This window comes from Camelus bactrianus, chromosome 7, assembly GCF_048773025.1.
Source record: "Camelus bactrianus isolate YW-2024 breed Bactrian camel chromosome 7, ASM4877302v1, whole genome shotgun sequence".
NCBI lineage: Eukaryota > Metazoa > Chordata > Mammalia > Artiodactyla > Camelidae > Camelus > Camelus bactrianus.
The window spans coordinates 62,843,961-62,867,032 of record NC_133545.1 but is presented as its reverse complement, the minus strand read 5'-3'; the positions used below and the strand labels follow the sequence as shown (position 1 = coordinate 62,867,032).

The window sequence follows — 23,072 nt, the reverse complement described above, 5'->3', positions numbered from 1 at the left end:
TTTTAGGAAGTTTAGCTGCTAAGCTTTTTAAAAGATAGAAAACAAATATCTTGTTACGTTTTCATTACAATTATACATCATGTTTCTGATTCACTTATATCTGGATCCAGACCGCCTTGTTAAGAATCTCAGCTCCACTATTTAGTAGCTATGTTCTTTGGCAAGCTACTTAACTCTCCCCATTTCATCTGTTATATGGGAATAATAGTAACTGCCTCAAAGTAATTGTTTTAAGGATTAAATATATCTAAAAGTGCTACAAACAATGCCAGCCATATAGTAAGCACCATTTTTATGTATTAGTCATTATTTAACTAATGGGGAAGTAAGTCCTAATTTCCTGCTCATCCTTGGTGCCTTGCCAGTGAATTCTGAACAACCAGCACTGTCTCCTATCATAAAGAATTCGCACAATGTACTGAAATTGTTTTTCTCATCTATACCCTAAGATGTCCAAAAGATAGTTCTTTGCCTGAAGCACTCTGGTTTCTGAGAACCCCCAGGGCTTATTCCTCTTTTGCTTTTCAGTCTGCCTATCCCTGCCTCTCCAAATACCAGAAATGACCCTAGAGGCATTCTGGCCTTATGAAGACAAATGTTAAATGGGAATCATACCATCACAGATAGATTTTTTTGAGGAAATATTTTTTGCATGTACTCAAACCAGTTTAATTTCTTGATCAGTTTCCTACACACACAGTACAGCAAAAACAATTTAAATTTTTCCCATTTTCATTTTACTGATACTATTCTCATTGGAAGTGTCTTTTTCTACATAAATTATAAAGTAAGGAATTAATTAATCAACTGGTGTTTTGGGCATGTATCAAATTCTTCCAATTACATTTTTTGTCATTAAGTTCCTCAGGATCATATTAAAATCTAAATTTTATTTATGTAATTCCATTAAATTTGGTCAAGAACTGTGGGAAGCTTTACTTTGTTAAATATTTCTATCAAGTCTAATTTTTCTAGGGTCAATTTTGGCAGCTTTTAATCTTACAAGATCTGGTTCTTCAGGAAATTTTCCTTTTCCTAATGCAGTTATTGCGCATAGCGTTATCTGTTCTGATTTTATTTCTACAATGGAAGTTCATTTGTTGTGATTTGGAAAAACAACTGTTTGAATTCACCTCTTAGCTAAAAATGAGGACACTGTCATTCTTCTCATCAATTCTCCAACCATAACATTTCACCTCACTTCCTTTCCCCTCAGCTGTCTTCATATCATTCATTCCTGCTTGCTCCTCAGATGCCAGCTCAAGTAGCAACGGCTCCAGGAAGCCTCTCCTGATCTCTAAGACCGTGTCAGGTTTCCCTCTTTATGCTTAGATAGTACATTTTATTTTTCTTTCATCACAGTTTATAAATATATAAACTTACTTCCATAAGCACTTATATTTGCCTCATTAAACTTGCTCCTTGAAGGCAGGGACTTTATTTTTCTTACCACCAGATACCTGGCACATAAAAGGCACTCAAATTTATTAAAAGAATGATGAAAAGGAAAATGTTATCTTATCTTTTATCCCCAGTGCTCATATGATGCCTGCACAATCCTAGGCACTCGTTAAAAGCTGTCTGCATTTCCCCCTTATTGTTTATTTCTGGTCTGTTATGGTCTGATGAATTTTTTTTCAATACTTAATTTTGAAAATTAACTTTATAATGCTATAAATTTTTAAGCTTTTAGCAGCCATACTACTCTAATAGCTTTTTCTTCCCTTCTCTCAGGGCTACTATATTGTACGACTCCAGCAGGGCACACTTCATTCTACGGAGCAGGGAGTTGTTTGATGCATCATTGCATCCTCACCTCCCTCTGTGAAGTGAAAAGCATTCAGCTGTTTTCTAGTTAAAATTGGTTATAACAGCAGTTCTAAACCCTAAGCTATACATCAAAATCACATGGGATACTTTAAAAACAGAAATGCTTGGGCCCCACCCTTTAATTTTAATTACTGAGTCATAAACTATGAAAACTCCCCTCATGACTGCAGAGCCAGGGTTGGGAAACACTGGGTTGGAGTATAGGATAAGCGTGGGAGAAATGGTTAGAAATCAATCTGGATAAGCAGGTTAGTGTATTCAATACTAACGAACTGGAATTTAACTTTAGATGCAGTGAGGAGAGTTTTCAGAGCATAATGAAATAATCACATCCTTGAGAAGGGTTAACTTGGCACCCGCGTGGCAGATAGGTGGTTAGGGTATAGAGCCTGAGTTGAGGGAGCCAGAAGCCACAATGAGCCCAGGAACAGATGGCGAAGACTTGAACTAGGGTGGCTGCAATGCAAACAGGGAGGAAGGGAATAGGAAAGACTCACAAGACATTTGACAGAGCTTGATTAAGTGGAATGTGTGGGGTGATTAAAGGGGAAGTTACAGACCACTCCAAGATTTATTTCCAGGCTAACCAACTGTATGCAATTTGATAATGCCATTTACCAAACAGAGAATACAAGGATAAGGATAGAATGGAGCAAGCAGAGGAAACAAATTCTGTTTCCAGCTATGATGAAACAGATGTTCCTTGTATATGTGGAGTTAGAATGGTAGGAAATTGGAAATTAAGATCTAGAGTTCAGAAGAGAGGTTGAAGCTGAAATTTTAGGTTTGGGAGTCTATAGGATATTTGGTAACAGTCAAGGCCACTGGAATGGATGAAACTGAACAGAGTACTATCTTTGTAGAATCAAAAGTGCTTAGATCAGAATTAAAGATAAATCAGGCTTTTTCATTACTTAACCACATAGTCTTAATTTTAATAAAGCTCAGCAGACCACCATTAAGAATACTGCAGAAGCAAATGTGAAGAATAGATGATGATATATAAAAATTATCTGCAATCTGTAGGGTAATTTTAAATAAGATTATTGTATCTCTGAACTTACTTAGAACTCATCACTCTATTAACTTGGAAAGACTAATTTAATTCCTAAGCTTATTAAACAGCAGACTAATCAAGTTAGCCCCTCATATGACATCAGTACTCCCCTAAATAAAACAACCAGATATTCGGTGATCTACTTCTTACAATGTAAAGGCAATATAAATACATCAAAATAAAGTGTTATATATGCTTTAAGTGGAAAACACATTTTCTTTATTCAAATCATGTTGACTCTCAGTGTATTTTGAAATAACAGAAAGTTGCAGCAAAGCTATATTTTAATTTCATCATATTCCACTCTAAATTCTTTACCATTTATCAAAAATAACTTTTTATAAAGCTTACTATTTTGTCTAATATTATACAGACTATCAATCTACACCTTTTTGTGTGTTTCTCTTAAAAATTAGATTAGCTTATGAAGATATTATATAAAACTAATTGGTATATTACACACCAAACATAAGTACAGATTCTGTACAATGTGATAGTATACACATACATCACGAGAGACTAAATACCTTGTTAAAAGTAACAGTTTAAGAAATCTTTCATGGAAAAAATCTACGTTACAAAATGTGTTGGCTTAAGTATCAGTTGCTTTCCTCTCACGAATTTCTTTCGGTGGGCATTAACTGTCCATTTAGTTTCATTAGTAGTTTTACCACAAGGCCAGCCTACAAAGTAAAATATATGTTGACAATAAATATGAAATATGTAACAATGTGTAAACGACATACATGTCAGTGGGCAGTTCTCTATTTGAAAAGGAGCTTTTCACTGTTATAAGACTGCAGTAAATTATTCAGGTAAGTTTCTGGCTTTGTTTGCTTAGGAAAGGCCTGCCTTTTTCCCTTGGTCTTAAATATGTTAATTTGATATAGAGGTTTTCCTTGAAGTAAAATGGATTGTCATTAAAAAAAAAAGAAAGAAAGAACATTACTAATACAGTAGAGTTTACGACTAGAAGTCCAGAATAATTGATTAGGTACTTACCTGTTTTGTGTGTACTATAAAGCTCATTTTATTTTCCATACTGTGGATCTGAAAACATGTATCAGCCTCTCCCAACTGCCACATAAAACAGCCATACTTAAGACTGATGAGTAAAGCCTGCAACATAATTAGAAATCGTTATATTGAAATATTTATTAAAAACATGTATCTTCTCTTACTATCTACACTTATCTAGTCAGGTCTAAAACATAAGTGGTTTTGAAAGTTAAAAGAAAACCTGTTCAGAGAGCCCACACTAACTTCATACAGCCTGCAGTCAGAGCCATATATATGGTAGACTGTCAGGAAACTTCCTTGAGCAATGATGTTCTTTGTATCAGAATGATAAAAAATTTTAAAGATGCCCATTCTGTGCTATTTATATGTATATATGCATGCACAAGTGCACATACATACACACAGACACAAATGTGCACACAGGAATATTACTCAGCCATGAGAAGTAAGGAAATCCTGTCATTTGCAACAACATGAATGGAACTTGAGGGCACATGCTAAGTGAAAAAAGTCAGGCAAAGAAAGACAAATACCATAGGATATCACTTATATGAGCAATCTAAAAAAGCCAAACTCATAGAAACAGAGTAGAATGGTGGTTCCCAGGGGCTGGTGGGTGAGGGATTCAAGGAGATGTTGGTCAAAGTAGTACAAACTTTCAGCTATAAGATGAATAAGTTCTCGGGATCTAATGTGGGACATGGTGATTATAGTTAGTAATGTTATATGTTTGACAGTTGCTAAGAAACTAGATCTTATAAGTTCTCAACAGAAAAAAGAAATTGTAATTTAGTGATAGAGGTGCTAGCTAATGCCATGTGGTAATCATTTTGAATTATGTAAGTGTATACACTGTATACCTTAACCTTAACCAATGCTAAGGGGGCAGGCAGGGGAAGATGTCCATTCTATCAGTGATTTTCAAGAAAATTAAGTGTATTACAAGTTTTTACTTTCTGCATATAAAAAACAGTTCCTTTTGCTGTATTCAAAATTGTCTGCATTGTATGTAAGCAAACAGACAAGTCTCTGGTGAGCATATGGAACTGGCTGAGCTGTATTTTCTCATGGGCAACTTTCATTATTCCAAAGAGAAACAAAATATAGAACTCTGGTGAGCATATGGAACTGGCTGAGCTGTATTTTCTCATGGGCAACTTTCATTATTCCAAAGAGAAACAAAATATAGAATGTAGAAGTAACTGAGATTAAACACACACACACACACACACCCCCCACACACAGCTGTATTCTATGGTTTTTCCTGAGATTTAATCTCTGAGGCTAGTATACCCTATGTAGAGTTTTAATGCAAATGAAGGCATTTTTGCAGATGAAGATATTAAGCAAGCTTGTCAAATTCAACCCTAGCAGATCCTGGTCAATCAAAAACAACTGAGGACAAGCTGATTGTTTCCATCTTTGATGGTTTCAAAATGTATTTATCTTAGAGCTTTTATAGGTGCCAGAAATTTATCAGTTACAGAGTACTAGGTAATGATTATGTGGACAGAAAACATCGTTACCCTTGGTTTCAATTACCTTTTTATATACACAATGATGGCAGTTCTATTTATATTTCTATAAACTGAACATCTTATCCAGAAAAAAGCAGACTCTTAGTAATATTATCATCCTCTGCCTGCTACTGCTATCTCACTTACTCAACTCCTGGACTTAGAGTATTATTCTTAATATGAAATGTTGTATTACTGAACCATCATTTGAATACTATATAAAACTTTTTATTGTTGCCTAAACTTGGAATGCTACCAAAAGTCAAACATAAAATACAGTTTAGAGGGGGGAGGGTATAGCCCAAGTGGTAGAGCACATGCTTAGCATGCAGGAGGTTCTGGGTTCAAGTCTCAGTATCTCCTCTAAAAATAAATAAACCTAATTACCTCCCTCCACCCTGCCAAAATAAAATAATTAAATAATACAACAAAAAATAAATAAAATATTAAAAAAATAAAATAAAATAAAATAAAACACAGTTTAGAGAAAAGGTTCAGTGTTAACACCCCACAATAGCACCATCCACTTAATGAAGAAGAATTTGCAGATATAGGTATATAATGCTCTGAAACAGCAGAGGAAAAACTTCTTGAAATGACGAGGGGAATTTCTCCTTCATTTCCTTTGACAAACAGTACAATAGGAATAGAAAAAGTGGTTACAAGATAATAAGAACAGCCTATTTTTTTTTGTGAGTAAAAGAGTCTAAATAGAAAATGATAAGCAAATGACTCAAATGCAAGCTAATACCAGAGACTTCAAAAAATCAAGTTCAAAGTCAATTACTGAAGTATGCCCTATGTCCCTGCATATTCTTTATCTCCATTCACAGGCATATCCAACAGCATGATTAAATATCTTCTGCCCATAATGATGATACTGAGTTATCAAGAAATGACTAAACTATGGGTTACTTTCAGAAGTTATGTGATAACATAATATAGTTACAAAAACGATGAAAATAAAAATTAGATTTATGGTAAAATTTTCTAATTAAAATGCTTTTTTAAATGCATAAACTTAGTTATTACTTTAACTGATTTGGAAAATGGTCTATTCTAGACAAATCTGAATGAATAAAATAGAGTTTTATTAGCTTCCTATTACTAACTAGAAAGTTGTTCATCCTGTGAAATGTGTTAAATATGCTAAAAGTAATTGATAATCCCATACTTTTATTATAGTGACTTTGGCTAGATAAAGGAACACAATACAGTAATAAGCCTTTTATTGAAAAGCTTGAAGTGTTCTAACAGGTATTCACAATCCCATGCACATTTCATCCTGCCCTGCAAAATATTCTTACAACTAATTCTCATTTTCAAAATGAACCATCTGTTGTCAAATATATTTCCTTTTTTAATTCTGTATTTTTCCACTTAAATCTAATTTATTTTTAAAATAGGTAATATAGTCACAGTTTAATTTTTTTTAAGTTGCAAAATGCTATATAATGAAAAATGTCCCTTCTCTTATTTCCAGTTACATGGTTCCCCCCTCTAAAGGCTTTAAGAGACTTCTTATGCATAGAAAAGCAATATGTATTTATGTAAATGTAGTCTTCACTTCCCCCATTTTTGAGGTATAATTGACATATATATTATATATTAGATAACAGTATGATTCAACATTTGTATATACTGCAAAATGATCACTTCAGTAAGTATCCTCAACATTCATCAGCATATGTAGTTAACAAAGTAATTTTTCTTGTGATGAATAATTTTAAGATCTACTTTCTTAGCAACTTTTAAATATGCAATACAGTTATATTAACTATGGTCTCCATGCTCTATAGTATATCCCTGTGACTTATTTATTTTACAGCTATAAGTTTGTACCTTTTGACTCCCTTCACCCATTTCGCCTACCTCCCAACTACCTGCCTCTGGCAACCAATCTGTTCTTTGCATCTATGAGCTTGTTTCTGTTTTTTTGTTTGTTTATTTGTTTGTTTTTTAAAGATTCCACATATAAGAGAGATTATATGGTATTTGTCTTTGACTTATTTCACATAGCATAATACCCTCAAAGTCCACCCATGTTGTTGCAAATGGTAAGACTTCATTCTTTTTAATGGCTGAATAATATTCCTGTGTGTGTGTGTGTGTGTGTGTGTGTGTGTGTGTGTGTGTGTGTGTGTATCTATCACATTTTCTTTATTCATCCACTGATGGACATTTAAGTTGTTTTGATATCTTGGTCACTGTAAATATGTTGCAATGAACATGGAGGTGCATATATCTTGTTGAGTTAGTGTTTTTGTTTTCTTTGGATAAATACCCATTTCCACCCATTTTTATATTAATGGTAGCATTTACATATGGTTCAGCATCTGTTTTTTTCTCCAAATATACCTTAGAGATCATCCTACACAAAAATATGCTTCATTCTTCTATATGGCTACAAGGTATTTCAATGTGGAAAGGTACTATAATTAACATGTTAACTCCCTATTGATAATCATTTCATTTTCACCCCCTATTCTTTGCCATTATAAATGAAATTATAATGAACAGTCCTCTATTTATGTCATTTCTAGAGTTTTCATGTAGGCTATTACTGTTATTTTAAATATTATATAATGTGACTAGTCAGAAACAGCTGAAAATCTACCTTAGTTTCCATGTTGAGAAGATGAAGTCCTTTTATATTCACGCCTACGTACACAGGGATGACTTTATGATTACTGGGGCTTGCCTTTGTAAATATCTGTCCTGTGAAAAAGGCTGCTCCATATGTAGGAATTTCCCAACAGTTCTGTAAGAACATGCGCTGAAGGTGATGCATTTCTTTACTGACACCTTCACTTGTACTAAGGTTCTAAAAACAAATAAAGTAAAATAAAGAGATGTGAAAGGAAAATGTCCCTTTGATAATCCAAAAAGGTCAACTAAGCAGTTTCTAAAATCAAGGTTACCCCAAAGAAGAATAAAATTGTTCCACACTGTCCCAAGAGCAATTTCTCTTTTGAGATCTTACATTAAAAAAAGAAAGGAAAAAATATCAAGGTCTAAAAATATTGTCTGTCTAGTCTATTACATTTTTAAGTGCCTCATGAATAGATAATAATTATTTCATGTTTTCACAGTATCCAGCATATAGAAGGTATTCAGTAAAAGATTCTACATTATTAAAAAGAAAAATATCTTGCTACTTTCCTTTTCAGGCATGCAAACTAGAAGATCCACTTTTTATTTCAGGACTATAAATTTAATATAGTTTTGTTTAAAACATATTAATACTAACAAAATTTCAAATAGGCTATAAAACGTCTTTTTATTTAACAGCTTACCTTGTATTCATGAAGTATTCGGTTTGTCCAGTGAGGTGCCTTACTTTTCAGTTTGGTAATGGGTACAATGGATTTTAGATTTTCTTCACTGTAAGCAAATATGCCAACATCTTTTAAATAAATCATCTTTAGTAGCTTAAGTAATGTAATCACTTAGATATAAAATGGCATGATTTTTGAACTGAAAAATACTGTATTGTAAAATATCAGAGAACTCTAAGCATTTTAAGTAAAGTCACCATCCTAACATTGTTCAGTTTAGAGAAATATTTCTTGTTTCAGAAACCACAAAATATTTTTGAAAATTGAAAACTACAATAAACAAACTTTAAATGTGCTAAAACCTCAGTATTTTCTCTCAACATGAAACATGAACTAGTTTTTGTGGTGAGATTCTGAAATGCATCTGCCTTAACATTTTTTTTCTGCTACTTATCCAAGTCAGGTTTTAGTAAACTTATTTAAATAAAGCATATAGTAAAGAAAGATAAAGTTAACAAGTATAAGGCATATCAAACTATAGTCAAATGTAAGAAAAATAACTGGAGAGAGTATAACTTAAAGAATGCTTTACCGTAGTTTCCCACCCCCCATTCCATGCCTTATATTTAAATCCAAAGCATTGTCTAAATATTTCTTTATAACATATTTCTAAATGTTCTTGGTTAAACTGAATCTTCAGTGTAGCACAGGATCACAAATTGTATTAAATACTTACTTTAGGAAACCTTGCTTGTGTTTCTTACTCTCATAATTTCCATAAACTATTTGCAACAGTAGACTTGCCAGTGTTATCAGTTTAGCATCAGGAGCTGTGTAAAAGCCCTTCAATAAATTATATCTGGCTTCATCAAAGAGAATAAGAATAGCTAATGGGTCTTCAATCTTAAAAAAAAAAGTATAATTTGGTTATTAGGCCACAATTTCCTGTTACAAATGTACAACTATCACTAATACAGAAAAGCAAAAGCTACATATTTCCATATAAATGAGCTGTTACTGCTTTAGAGCAGAGGCTGACACATTTTTTCTGTTAACACCAAGTCAGTAATATTTTAAGCTTTGTGAGTCATATAGTTTCTGTCGAAACTACTAAACTCTGCTATTGTAGCACAAAAGCAGCCAAAGACAATACATCAACAAATTGGTGTGGTACACTTCTACTAAAACTTTTTATATTGATACTGAAAACTGAACTTCATAAAATGTTCACATGACATGAAATAATATTCTTTTGAATTTTCTCAATCATTAACAGCTTCCAGGATATATAAAAATAGGCAACAGGTCATATATGGCAACAGGCCACAGTTTGCTAACCTCTGATTTACAGTCCACTAAAATTATAATCAGTTTATCGATATAAGTATGGATAATTTGTAGCACAATTTCACTTAAATTCTTTATATTCCTCAAACATTTTTCTATTTTCTATGCTTCACACAATATAGTAGTGAACTCCAAAATAGAGAAAAGGAAGTGTGTCAATTCCCAGAAGGTACATCAAGTTTGAAAAAAGCTTAACATTTTTTATTCGACTAAAAAATACTTTGCACTTTCAAATAACACTAAAGGAGCACACAAGTTTTTTTAAGTTTTAAAAACTTTAAAGTTTCACTTTATCTGATAAGATTAACAAAGATTGAAAAATGCTAACCTACAGAATATACTTCTACTTGGAAAAAATCACTAATTATAGAGTTTCTGAATGAATACTTAAAGTATTTCCAAATATGATTCAAAATGACCCAAATTCCTTATGATAAAAATTATTCTTGACATACTAACTAAAATCATATAGTACTCCATATAATATTAAAAAAATTGAAACAAAATTTCACAGGGAAAAAGGGGATTGTTCTAGATTAAAAGAGACAAGAGATAGCAGTCAAATACAAAGCATGAACCTTGACTAGATCCTAAGGATGGGAGTTAGAAGAGAATTTGAAAAGTTGGGGGCAATCTGAATATGGGACTGATAGTAGATGGTATTATGAAAATATTAATTTTATTAGGTTGAAATGGTATTGTAGTACGTAGGTACATCCTTGTTCTTAGAAGATGCATGTTAGAATATATAGGGAGGAAGTACCATGATGTCTGTAGCTCAATTTTAAATGGTTCACAAAGAGGAAAGATGACGTAAATGTAGTAAAAATGTTAAGAATTACTGAATTTAATGAATGGTATAAGGTGTGACTTTTATTACTTTTTCAACTTTCCTATGGGTTTTTAATTCTCAAAATAAATGTTGAGGAAAAAATGAAAGAAAACATTTTTCTAATAAAAATTGACTTAGTGAATTTGAAGAGTTTGAGTAGAGAATAGTTATAATTCCTAATAGTGTGTTCAATGCATATCAGTCAACAATTGTTCTTTTTAAATGAAAGCAGGCTCTTTTCATCCTAAAAGAATAATCCTAATCAAAAAATGCAATTCTTCTGTGTTTCAGATGGTACAAATAGGTACTTTTCAATTTCACAATGAGTAAAGAGCACAACCACTTTATCAGATGATCATCATATTCTAATTTACCTTAAGTACTCACTAAGCCTTGCTTCTTTTTCACTTGAGCCCACTTTACATTATTTGTAATAAACAATTAATTTAATACCCAAGTAGTAGTATTATTGCCTTTGCTCCCAGCCAACTTTTAAAATATTACTTAGGTGGAGAAGGAAGACAGACTGAGTATACTTAGATTATTGATAGATTTCATAGACCTAATATAGTTTAAGAACTGTGTAACAGAAAAATTATCATTTTAATCACTTAGGTGTACAATTTAGTGGCATTAATTACGTTCGAAACATTGTGAACCATCACCACCATTCCCACAACATTTTCATCACCCGAAAGAAACTCTGTAACCATTAAGTCCTCATTCTCTCCTCACCACCACACCTGTGGCAACCACTAATATACTTTATTAATTTGCCTGTTTATTTAACATAAGTAGAATCATACAATATTTGTCCTTTTGTGTCTAGTTTATTTTACTTAGCATGTTTTCAGCATTCATCCATTTTATGACAGGTATCAGAACTCCACTCCTCTTTATGGCTGAATAATAGTCCATTGTATGTATATACTACATTTTCTTTATCCATTTATCTATTGATAAATACTTAGTTTTTGTCCACTATTTTTGTTATTGTGAATAATGCTGTTATGAAAGTTGGCATACAGGTATATGTTTGAGTTCTTATTTTCTTCAGGTATATACCTAGGATTGCAATTGCTGGATCATATGGTATTTCTATGTCTAACTTTTTGAAGAACCACTCAACTATTTTCCACAGTGGCTGTCCAAAGTTACACTCCCACCTGAAATGTACAGGGTTCCAATTTCTCTACATCCTCATCAACGCTCATCATTCTCCTTTACAAAAGTTTATTATTATAGTCATCCTAGTAGATGTGAAGCGGTTTCTCACGGTGTTTTGATTTGCATTTCCTTAATGACTTACTATGTTGAGCGTCTTCTCATGTGTTTGTTGGCTACTTGTATATCTTTATTGGAGATATGTTACTTAAGTCCTTTACCTAATTTAATTGGGTTGTCTTTTTGTTGTTGAGTTGTAGTTCTTAATATATTTTGGATAGTAAACACTTACCAGATATATGACTTGCAAATATTTTCTCCCATTCTGTAGGTTGTCTTTTTTTTTTCTTGATAATGTCCCTTGATTTACAAATGTTTTTAATTTTGATGAAGTCCAACTTATCAGTTTTTTCTTTTGTCACTCATGTTTTTGGTATCATATCTAAAACTCCATGGCCAAATCTAAGGTCATGATATTTTTTGTTCTAAGAGTTTTATGATTTCAGCTTTAATATTTAGATTGTTGATACATTCAGTTAATCTTTGTATGTAAGTGTTAAGATCAGGGTCCAGTCTCATAATTTTGCATGTGAATTTCCAGTTGTCCCAGTATCATCTGCTGAAGAGACTATTCTTTCTTCAATGCATGAACTTAGCATCCTTGTCAAAAAGCAGTTGGCATTGATATATGTGTTTATTTCAGGACTCTTAATTGTATTCCACTGGTCTGTGTCTATCATTATACTAATATCATATTGTTTGGATTACTGTGTCTTTGTAGTAAGTAAGAAATTGGGAAATGTGAATCCCTCAACTTTATTCTTCTTTTTCAAGATTGTTTGGCTATTCAAGGCCCTCTGGGGATTGCCCTTCCCATTATAAGTCTATTGTCAGGAAACTGTGTTGTATCGGTAGATCACTTAGCTTGCATTGATATCTTAACATTAAATCTTATCCTTGAACAATTCTTGAATAATCCTTGAACATGGGATGTCTTTTCAGCTACTTAGGTCTCCTTTAATTTCCTTCAGCAATGTTTTTGTAATTTTCAGTTTACAAGTCTTACATTTCTTTTGTTCAGTTTATTCTGAGGTATTTTATTCTTTTAGAAGCTATTTTAATGGATTTCTTAATTTCCTTTTTTTGTAATGTTTGTTGCTGGTATATATTTATTCATTTATTTATTTTGGGGTGAGGGAGATAATTAGGTTTTATTTACTTATTTTAATGGAAGTACTGGGGATTGAACCCAGGACCTCATGCATGCTAAGCATGCATTCTACCACTGAGCTATACCCTCCCCATTGCTGGTATGTAACAACTGATCTTTGTGTGTTGACTTTGTACCATGCAACTTTAAGCTCTAGTAGCTTTCTTGTGGATTCTTTGGAATTTCCTATATATAGGATCATGTAAAACAGACAGTTTTACTTTTTCCCTTCCAATTTAGATGCCTTTTCTTTCTTCTTTTTTTTTTTTTTTTGCCAGGGGTGGTGGCAGCCAATTGCTCTGGTGAGAACTTCTATGTTCAACAGCAGTAGTGAAAGGGAGCATTCTTGTCTTGCTCCTGATCTTAAGAGGAAATTTTTCAGTCTTTCTATTGAGTATGTTAGCTGTGGGTTTTCATAAATGCCATTTATCATATTGAAGAAATTACCATTTATTCCTAGTTTTCTGAGAGTTTTATCATGAAAGGGTGTCGGATTTTGTCAAATGCCTTTCCTGTGTCAACTGAGATAATCATGTGTTTTTTTTTTCCTTCATTATATTTATGTGATTCTAAAACATTTTTTGTGTAATCAAGATCTTTGCTTTTGGTAGACTTCCTGCAAATTATATGTAACTCCCAGCATATTTGGCTGAGAGGATCAAATCTACTTTTAGTTTGATAAGAGGGATACTAAGAATAGTCAGGCCCAAAACTGTACCAAGTTTGGACAAGGTCATTGAAATTTTGATTTGCTGAAATTTGCTTAATCTTGTCCATTTAATATTTCCTTGAAGAAAGAATGAGGAAATGCATTGTATATATATTTTTTCACCAAAGTTACGGGACCTTGGAGCTTTTCTTTCCTCTCAATATTCACAGCTACCACTGTATTTAGACTATCACCTAGTTTAACTTGTAATATCTCCCTTAGGGTTCTTCTCTGTCTATTCATCCTTCAGATGGCATTATCTCACCTCTCCTCTAACATTTACAGTAATTCAAATCCAAACATACTTTTTGGGGACAGACTTTTTAAAAAATCACAAGTAAACTTCATTCTCATTTTTTACTATCTGTATTATTCTCTGCTGAGTCAAAACAGCTATCTATTAATTGTTGAGAGTAACTTTTTTATGTCCCCTTTGTAAATATAATCTTCTCTATCCAAAATGTATTTTTTATTCTGTTCAATGTTTGAGCCTTTGAAATTTACACAACTAATTAGCCCTTTATTGGAGTTTCTTTGACACTGTACTCCCTTTCTACTCTTAAAATTTTTTTCTGTATGATCTGTTTCCCATCTGACTGGTAATTCTCTTTAGGATGGATTCTCCATTTCTTTTCTATTCTAAGACATTGGAGGTAGACATGGAAAAACCAACCAGGGGCTTTGTAAGTAGAATGACTCAAACTCTACCACTTACAATAGTGATGTGAGGATTGAACAGAAAAATAGAAATAAACCCTCTGTAAGGAAAGAGCACAATTTCTACCTCTAGTGCTTATAACAGGAACCCAGTAGATCCTGAACATTTAAATGACTGTAAATAAGATTTTGAAGCAAACCTTTTTCTCAACTTCCAAAGGAAGTCTCACATCTCTTCTCAGGAAAAGCTGTGGTGTTTCCCTTTGGGGATCCAGATTAGTCAATTCAGCAAGTATTTCTGGCCAGTCACGAACATGTTGCAGTGGTTTATGATAAGGCTTGAGTTGGAGGCCTGAAAAACATATTTCCTTTTATAAATGATAATGTAAAAGTGAGTCAATTATATCAACACATAGAAACTTCATATTAAACTCTCTGCACTTAAGTATTAACACACACATAAGTTAAAGGTCTAGATTTAAATCAACATTGACTTTACTCAATATTACTATCCAATTTGAAATTAATTGCTTTTGTTTTTAAGAATATAAAAATTCTGAGAGTTCTTATAATGAATAAAATTCATCAAATGTATTTAGATCCTTAATTCCATGATAGCCTATTTCATTATGATACAATCAGTAGAATTTGGAGTTTAAAAAAAATACAGTTAAATCACTACATAACTAACCACAATAATCTCAGTGAAATACCTTAAGGACTTGCAATACTTTGAGAGACAAATCTATAGTGTTATTAGATTAATTTTAAATAAAAAGATCTGATAGAAAACTAGTATAAAAAAAGAACAGTTTTATTATTTTGAGATGAAGTAAGCACTAAAAATAAGGGTAAGTTGGATGTACACTGTATTTAATGGTATTCAAATCAAATTCTATTGCCAAAGAAAAAATGTTTTGGGTTTTACCACTTCAAAATTGTATGAATAAAGGGGGGTGGTGAGGAAATAGAGGCTTACCTGTTTCAGCAGTCTGAACATAATTTATATAAAAAAAGAGCATTGTAGCACTTGCAAATTTAAAAGTCATTAATAACTGATCCTATACTTAAGTTTACCAACGCACTCTCAAAAAGGAATAATCAGGTTTATAAAACAGAATAATAAGTTTCTTACTGAGATTTTCTGAACAGATCCAAATAGTGAAATACTGCTGTGTTTCTTGAGAGAGACGCATTCCTTCCATTATCTGTTGCACTGTGGTATTATTTCCATGCTTCAGTTCAACAGAACGGTATGATCCATCCATTCTGTATATTCTAACTTTTTCATACTAGGACAAAAAATTATAATAAATTATGCAACCTGGTTAGAAATTATATATCCCAATCCAACAAAATGCTTTAATTTCAACTTCATTTGCTTTATCATAGCTTTCTAATATAGAAAATATCAGAAAAACTGCTTCAAGTGAGAATCTTCTGGCAATATTTAAAAAAAAGTTTACTTTGATTATATTTTCTAACATGTTTTCCTCTGGATAGTTCATGGTCAAGTAAGTTTGAGAAACTAATGCTTTAAAAAAAAAATTCAACTTCAGAATCTTCTAAGAGGGCGTTTTAAAGTCATTAATGTACAATGTATATATATCATATGAGAGATAGACTTGGTTAACTAAAACTGGTGTTAGTCAAATACTTCATGTGTTCGGTGGGCCACAAATTATAATGCAGAAATGTGTACCAGCAATAATTTGTCCTAATAGGAATCTGTGATAGAAGAATTTGCAGATAAAAGTTATGGAACAATGGACCTGAAGCTAGTTTCTTTTCTCCAGTTCAGAAAATCCCAGAGAAAAATGATATTCTCTATACATTTTTATTATGGAAAGTAACTGATGCCTCCAAACAACTTCCAGGACAGTTTAGTTTGGATAAAAGTACCCTAATTCCTCTTATCTTAATACATTCAGATATGAAAATTACGTGAGAAATAAAAATGTGTTTTAACTATATGATCAGAAAATAAATCGCAATGAAGTATATGTTACATAAGGGTACCCGTACCACTTATCTTTCCTTGCTCATGGAATAGTGTTTTGACAAAATGTGTATGAATGTTTGTGTGAGTACTTTTCTTTAAAGGCAGAAGTCATGTATTTATTATTTATCACATATCACTTAATTTACCAGCATTTCATGGTGGTAAATTTACAAAAATACTCAACAAACACTTATTGTCTAATTGATGGAAATGTCTGGAAAGGCTCAGACATATGGGTTATACCTGTTGGTATCAAACTTTTATCCTTTATCAGTTGGTATAAATTCTTTTATCTGATTTGCAGTTTTCAAACAATTTTTAGAATAATAGTTTTATTGTCACTATAACTTTCAGGCATAACTCAGTTTTTTCTAATTGTTAATTATTCTCTATCTTAATGTCACTGCTAATTATTTTGGACATAATTAGATGAAAAGGCCAGGCTGAATTGGCAGAATAAAAGAGCTAGGAAATCTCCAATTTTAACCCATTCACTTTCTTGAGGAAAATGAATCTGTAATAGATAAGTAACCTGCTGAAACTCAATTACTAAATGATGTGTAGTATTATTATTTACAAACATAAAAATATTGCTTAGAAGGCCTATGTAGAGAGAGATGCTTTAATGAATAGACGTACAATTTGTAATTTTCAAGTATATCAAGTATAGGGATTACACTGGAAATTAGACTAATTTTAAGTGACTGAGAGATAGATTTATCGATTGATTTATGCAAGAATAAATGTCTAAATATTAGAGATGATAATAAATTTAATATCTATGAAGTTTAACCATGAGGTTTTATAAAAGCAGTAAAGAAGCCATTTACACATTCATTCTACACTTGCCACAGATCCTCTAGTACTTATCAACTTAAATACAATGGTTGGTTTTAACTAGTATTTATGAAGATAATTCTTACTGGTTTGTTAATGGCTTCCTTCAACAATTTTGCAGCTTCTTCCCAATTATTCTGTTTGTTTTCTTCACAGATATTTAAAGGAGATCTTCCTTGTTGGTCTGTTATGTGCTATTAATATGGGAAAAAAAGAAAGGTTAAAGAAAAAAGGCATTATAAATATATGAATAAGAGAAAGCATCATTTAATCAATCCAAGTTTCATAAAAAAGATCACTGTCAAGTATTAACCATACTTAGTACATGCTGTACTTAAAATAAACATGAACTACCAAAGATGAAAGACTCAAAGACCTAATCAATGTGATGATTGTTTTTTAAAAGTTCTGATTATAGAGACAACAAAGCTTTGTTAAAGTTATTATTTTTCCCTTTACAAAATACTTGTTAATACAAAAATCCAAAAAATGGGTAGAAAATCTTTTTCCTTCTTAAAGATATTTCTGAGGAAATACAATATAAAATGAAGAGAGGTTACATTTTATGTACATTCTGGAGATGGATGGTGGTGATGATTGCAGAACAATGTGAATGTACTTAATGCCACTGGTATCTGTACATTTAAAAATGGCTAAAATGGTAAATTTTAAATTTTATGCGAGATATATTTTACAACTAAAAAAAAGTACAAAAGCAAAGTGTATACATAAATATTACTTATTTTATATAGTAAGTGAAATTTGCTTCTGTTTTTCAGCTGACCTCTCAAGTGTACAGCTGAACACTTTAGTGTCAATACTTGTTATTCACTGTTTGAACATTAAAAAACAAACAAAATCTGGAAAATAACATACTCTGTCAACTTCTGGATGGTTCAGGAGAATCTGTACTATTTCAGCATGTCCTCCTCCAGCAGCAAAATGAAGAGGAGAACTAAGTTGTCCATTTAAAAGGTTTGGATTGCACTTTCCTTTCTCTAACAGTATGCGGGTGGCCTCAACTTTCCCATACCTATTGAAAAAAAAAAATCTAAGAAAGTCATCTGAAATGTTTAAAAATCCAAATTTTAGACAATGCCTCAAAGAAATCTACAATTTTTCTAGAGCAGAGAACAAGAAATGAAGACACTGACGTAAATGTTTTCAGTGCTTAGGAATTTTTTATAAATTATTCTGATTCAATTCAACTGTTTCTATTTCTCATAAACAGGGAGAAAATATAATCTCAAATACAAGATAGAGCAGATGATAGAGAATGGACACAAAATACAATACAAAAGTTATAAATTATTGAGATAAAATTTTTAGTCAAAAATATTTTCAGAAGCAGAAAATAACTCTAATTTAATACTGCTTTTTATTTTGACCTGGCTTTGATTTACAAAATAGACTCAAAGACATAATTCTACATGTAACTTCTGTATTAGGCAATGTGGGAGACACAGAAAGATATGTTAAAAGAAATGATCTCTCCTCTGGTAAAGGCTTACAACGTAAACAGAGGAAAACAAAAACATGGAATAAGTTATATAATGCTGTAAAATTTAAGTAACAGTTGAAGATAACAACAAAATAAGTCACTATATTTTTGTCAAATCAAAATAGTATATAATTGATGCTTTTAAAAATGTTGGAAAAGGAAGATAAGATTTCAGTCTAAGATGGTACTGAAAGTGTTTGATAGAAGAATAACTGGAACTGGATTTTAAATATGAAGGAACTGAAGAGATGCTGGAGAGGTAAAATATTTTATATTTTAGGTAATGGGAAAAGGAATAAGCAAAGCAAGGACCCAGAAGAGTACAAAGCAAGTGCCAGGCGTAGTGAGCCCACCACTTGGTTAGGAAGACTAGAACAGGCTGCAATCTGAAGAAATAGTGGAAAGGTAATTCATTGTTTGGAAATAAATGGGTAGAAGGGGAAAGAAAATTTGCTTTTAGATATGGTGCATTTGAAGAGAAAATAGCACATCTTTAGAACTGATCTGATTTGCTGTCAACTTTCCTTTCTTCTCCTTCACGTACCCTCTGGTTTTCTATGCCCTGAACCTGCCACTTATATCCTACCACTTCTTATTCATATGACCTGTTGCTCATTTGCTCATGTTCTTTGCTGTTCTTGAGATGTTCTTTTCCCCCTCCTGATTTTGTTTAGGTTAAGTTCTATTATTTCTCTGAAATAGTTTAAAATATACCTCCTCTATATTCCCACTACATTTTAGCATTTTATTTTTACCTCTTTTATGGGACTTTTCTCATTTTACCTATTTTTATCCTTGTATATATGTCTCTGTCAACCTGGAAAGTCCTTAAGGGTGTTGTCTTTGCATTCTCCAAACTGCCTTATGCACACACACGAAAAAGACTGACTCAACTGTTCAGCTGGCAATTGAAAATGCAGACTTGGTACTCAGGAGGAAGGCAAAGGCTTGAGATATCTATCTGAGAATATGTAAATTCATCCAATTGAAAAGAATTACTGTTAAGGCTGGGAGAATGGATGAAATCTTTGAGAGAATTCTTAGAAATATGCACATCTTAGAACAATGAAATGCATCTTGAAAAACACTCTTAAAGAAAAGGAAAAGATACTAAGGAAGCAATTCAAGAATAATAATAAAAATAAGTAATATAAACTACATTTTCTATGATGCTTTAAAGTTTTCAAGGGACTTTCTTATATAATTACTTAATATAATCTTCACAGCAACTTATAAGGCACGCAGAGATATTTCTGATGCACAGATGAAAAAAGTGAAGTTTGAACCACTTAAGTAACTTGTCTCATGGTTATTAGCCAGATGGAATCCAGTTTTCTGAATCTTAGTAGAGCAGTTTCCATACTATAACACATGCTTAGGTCACAGAATGGAGGCCAGTATTTCAATAGTAACATTAATGATAAGGTAACAAGTATATCTTGCATTTGTACTGACCTTCATTATAGCTCCATCATGCCCTTTGAACTCCAATTTGTTCTTAGAACAAAGGGGTGGTCAGCAGTATTAAACGCCTCAGAGCAGAGGAAGATTTAAAAACTCAGAAAAGTTTCATGAAAAGTGAAAAAGAGAAAACAGTGAGTGTGGCCCACTTACTACCGAAGTCTGGCTATGAAAGGAAGGAAAAGAAACAGGATAGTGGCAAAAGGTGGAGGTTCAAATTAAGGTTCTTTTCAAGGAGGGAGAGAACCATGTATGTTTGAAGACAAGAGAAAAAAGAAAGGGCAGAAAAGGAGGAAATGAATTTAATGGAGAAAAAGAAGGATTTTTTACTTGTATACCCTATGATACAGGAGATAGATGGGAACAAAAACTGATGATTGGGGTGAAGAAGGACATTTCTGTTGGCTTTAATTTTCTTTGAAAATAGGGGGTAAAACTATCTGACAAAAGTAGAGAAAGAAAGTAGTGGGAGTTTAAGTGCTTAAGAATAGAAAGGTTTAGAATAGCTTTCAGGGGAGGACCAAAAGGCTGACAAGATGACAGGATGAATGAGACAAAAGAGATGGCTAGCTCCAGTGAAGGCCCAAATGAGATCAGATGGAGTAATGTGTAAGGAGCCAAATCATCATAGTTCTAAAGCACTTTCTAGCAATGATAGGAAGTCTAAAAGTACTGTCATAGAGAAGACACTGATTTGAGAGAGGTGAGGAAATATGGGATATCAGTGAGACATTTACTGAGTGACACGTTTACCCATGTGGGGAGAAAGCCAACATAAATAGTTTTGGAAAATGGTGATTTTAGTAAAGAAAAGTTTTTAGGCACCTGTCATCAATATGAGAATTTTTTAGGCTTGGAGCAATCCTAGGAGTGACTTAATTAAGTGGTCCCAAAAGAATGATCCGGAAACCCATGAACATCCCTGAAATCTTTTCAGGGTGTCCTCTAGGTCAAACATTTTCATAATGATACTAAGATGTTGTTTGCCCTTTTCATTCTTATTTCCTCATAAGCATACAGTGGAGTTTTCTAGAAGCTACATAATGTGTAAACTGCAACAAATTAAAGGCAGACTCAGATGTGAGAATCCAGCTGTCTTCTATGAGGCTAAACAGTAAAGAGATTTGCAAGAATGTAAAACAATGCTACTTTTCTCATTAATGTTTTATTTTGGAAAATAAGGTATACTTTATAAAACTTTGTTATTTATATTAATTTATATTTATTATTATCTTAAAATAAATTAGGAAATGTTTAAAATATCATTCAGTTTTATCTTCTAATACAGTAAATAACACCATCACAGAAACCAAAACTCATTGGAATCCTGTAATTTTGAAGTGTGAAAAGGAGTCCTGACACCAAAGTTTGAGAACCACTGATCTAATAAAATCCCTCACTTTTAAGATGAGAAGGCATACCAAGAGGGATAAAACATCTTGTCTAAGTTTATAAAGATAGGCTCCAAACCCCAGTCTCTTGATGAGATAGTCCAGTATTCCCCTTCTCAATCCTTGTACCAATTAGTGAATGAGAGTACGTTTCCAAGAGAAAGTAATTTATGTTCTTTTCTAGTTAAAATCAGTCTTCATTCAAATTCACATCAAATGATCTGTCTTATTAAAAACATTGCAAGGTGACCCATACCACTCCTCGTATATTAAATTTGGTTATCATTTCCAGCTGATAGAAAATTAATTTTATTGAAGGATAAAACTCTTTCCCTTAATGTAATGCAGTAATAAGATTTGCCAAAGAAAAATACTACAGATTAATGAATTTTAAGATTTAGACATCAAAATTCTCAAATTAAAAAAAACTTTAATAACAGCCATGTTTTGATGTGCTTATTACTACCAGATACCCTTTAAAGCATTTATTTGCATTTTCTCCTTTAATCTTAAGAAAGGCACTATAATTAAGCTCATCTTTTAGATAAAGACACAAATCTTTAGAGACTATAATTTGCTAAAGGTCATACTGTTAGGAACTAAAAGTTTTAGTCGGGACTGAAACCTAGGTACATTCCAAAGCACATTAAATACTATACCATACTTCTGTTTTTATGTAATAGGTAGTTGAAAATATTACCATTCTTTTAATAAAGAAAATAAACCCCTGCTGCAAAAAGGACAACAATGTAGTCAAATATAAATTTGGGATTCCTAAACTAGAATTCACTGCCTCTGTCTTTCCCAATTCCACAGTGTACTTTCCTGGAGTTTGAACTATATTCTCTACCTCCTCTTGTTTAGCTTAAGTAAAGCATGAGTTTTCTTTTGGCACTGTTGCTGCTACTGGTATTTACCAGTAATCTGAAGAAACAACTATAAGTTTAGGAGTTTGGGATTTATAGATACTAACTGTTATATATAAAACAGATAAATAATAAGGTTACTGTATAGCACAGGGAACTATATTTAATAACTTGTAATGGACTATAATAAAAAAGAGTATCAAAAGGAATATATATGTATAAATTAATCACTGTGCTGTACACCAGAATTAACATATTGTAAATCAACTATACTTCAATAAAAAAAAAAGTAAATAAATAGCTCTAAGTTCAGTTAAAGATTTAGGGTAACTCTTTCCAAATCTGAGTATGAAAATACCCTGTAATGAGAAAACAATTAATACATTTATAAAA

General features: G+C 32.3%; 2 protein-coding genes across 8 annotated transcripts in view; one reads left to right on the top strand and one right to left on the bottom strand.

Moving 5' to 3' along the window:
• Positions 1 to 23,072, top strand: part of ANKIB1 (ankyrin repeat and IBR domain containing 1) — a 200,240-nt gene that overhangs the window by 45,563 nt on the left and 131,605 nt on the right. The window lies entirely within an intron of this gene.
• The window catches only part of KRIT1 (KRIT1 ankyrin repeat containing), a 32,459-nt gene continuing 12,470 nt past the window's right edge, over positions 3,084 to 23,072 (bottom strand). For 6 of the 7 annotated variants that reach the window (XM_045519949.2, XM_045519946.2, XM_045519947.2 and 3 more), the window contains 9 exons: positions 18,337 to 18,493; positions 17,547 to 17,654; positions 15,757 to 15,913; positions 14,822 to 14,973; positions 9,439 to 9,605; positions 8,721 to 8,808; positions 8,042 to 8,248; positions 3,890 to 4,006; positions 3,084 to 3,570 (listed from right to left, as the gene is read on the bottom strand). In XM_045519949.2, the coding sequence (XP_045375905.1) occupies positions 3,502 to 3,570; positions 3,890 to 4,006; positions 8,042 to 8,248; positions 8,721 to 8,808; positions 9,439 to 9,605; positions 14,822 to 14,973; positions 15,757 to 15,913; positions 17,547 to 17,654; positions 18,337 to 18,493 (1,222 nt within the window). In that variant the 3' untranslated portion in view covers positions 3,084 to 3,501. The remainder of the gene's footprint in view (positions 3,571 to 3,889; positions 4,007 to 8,041; positions 8,249 to 8,720; positions 8,809 to 9,438; positions 9,606 to 14,821; positions 14,974 to 15,756; positions 15,914 to 17,546; positions 17,655 to 18,336; positions 18,494 to 23,072) is intronic. The other variant, XM_045519950.2, reaches the window with a different exon arrangement.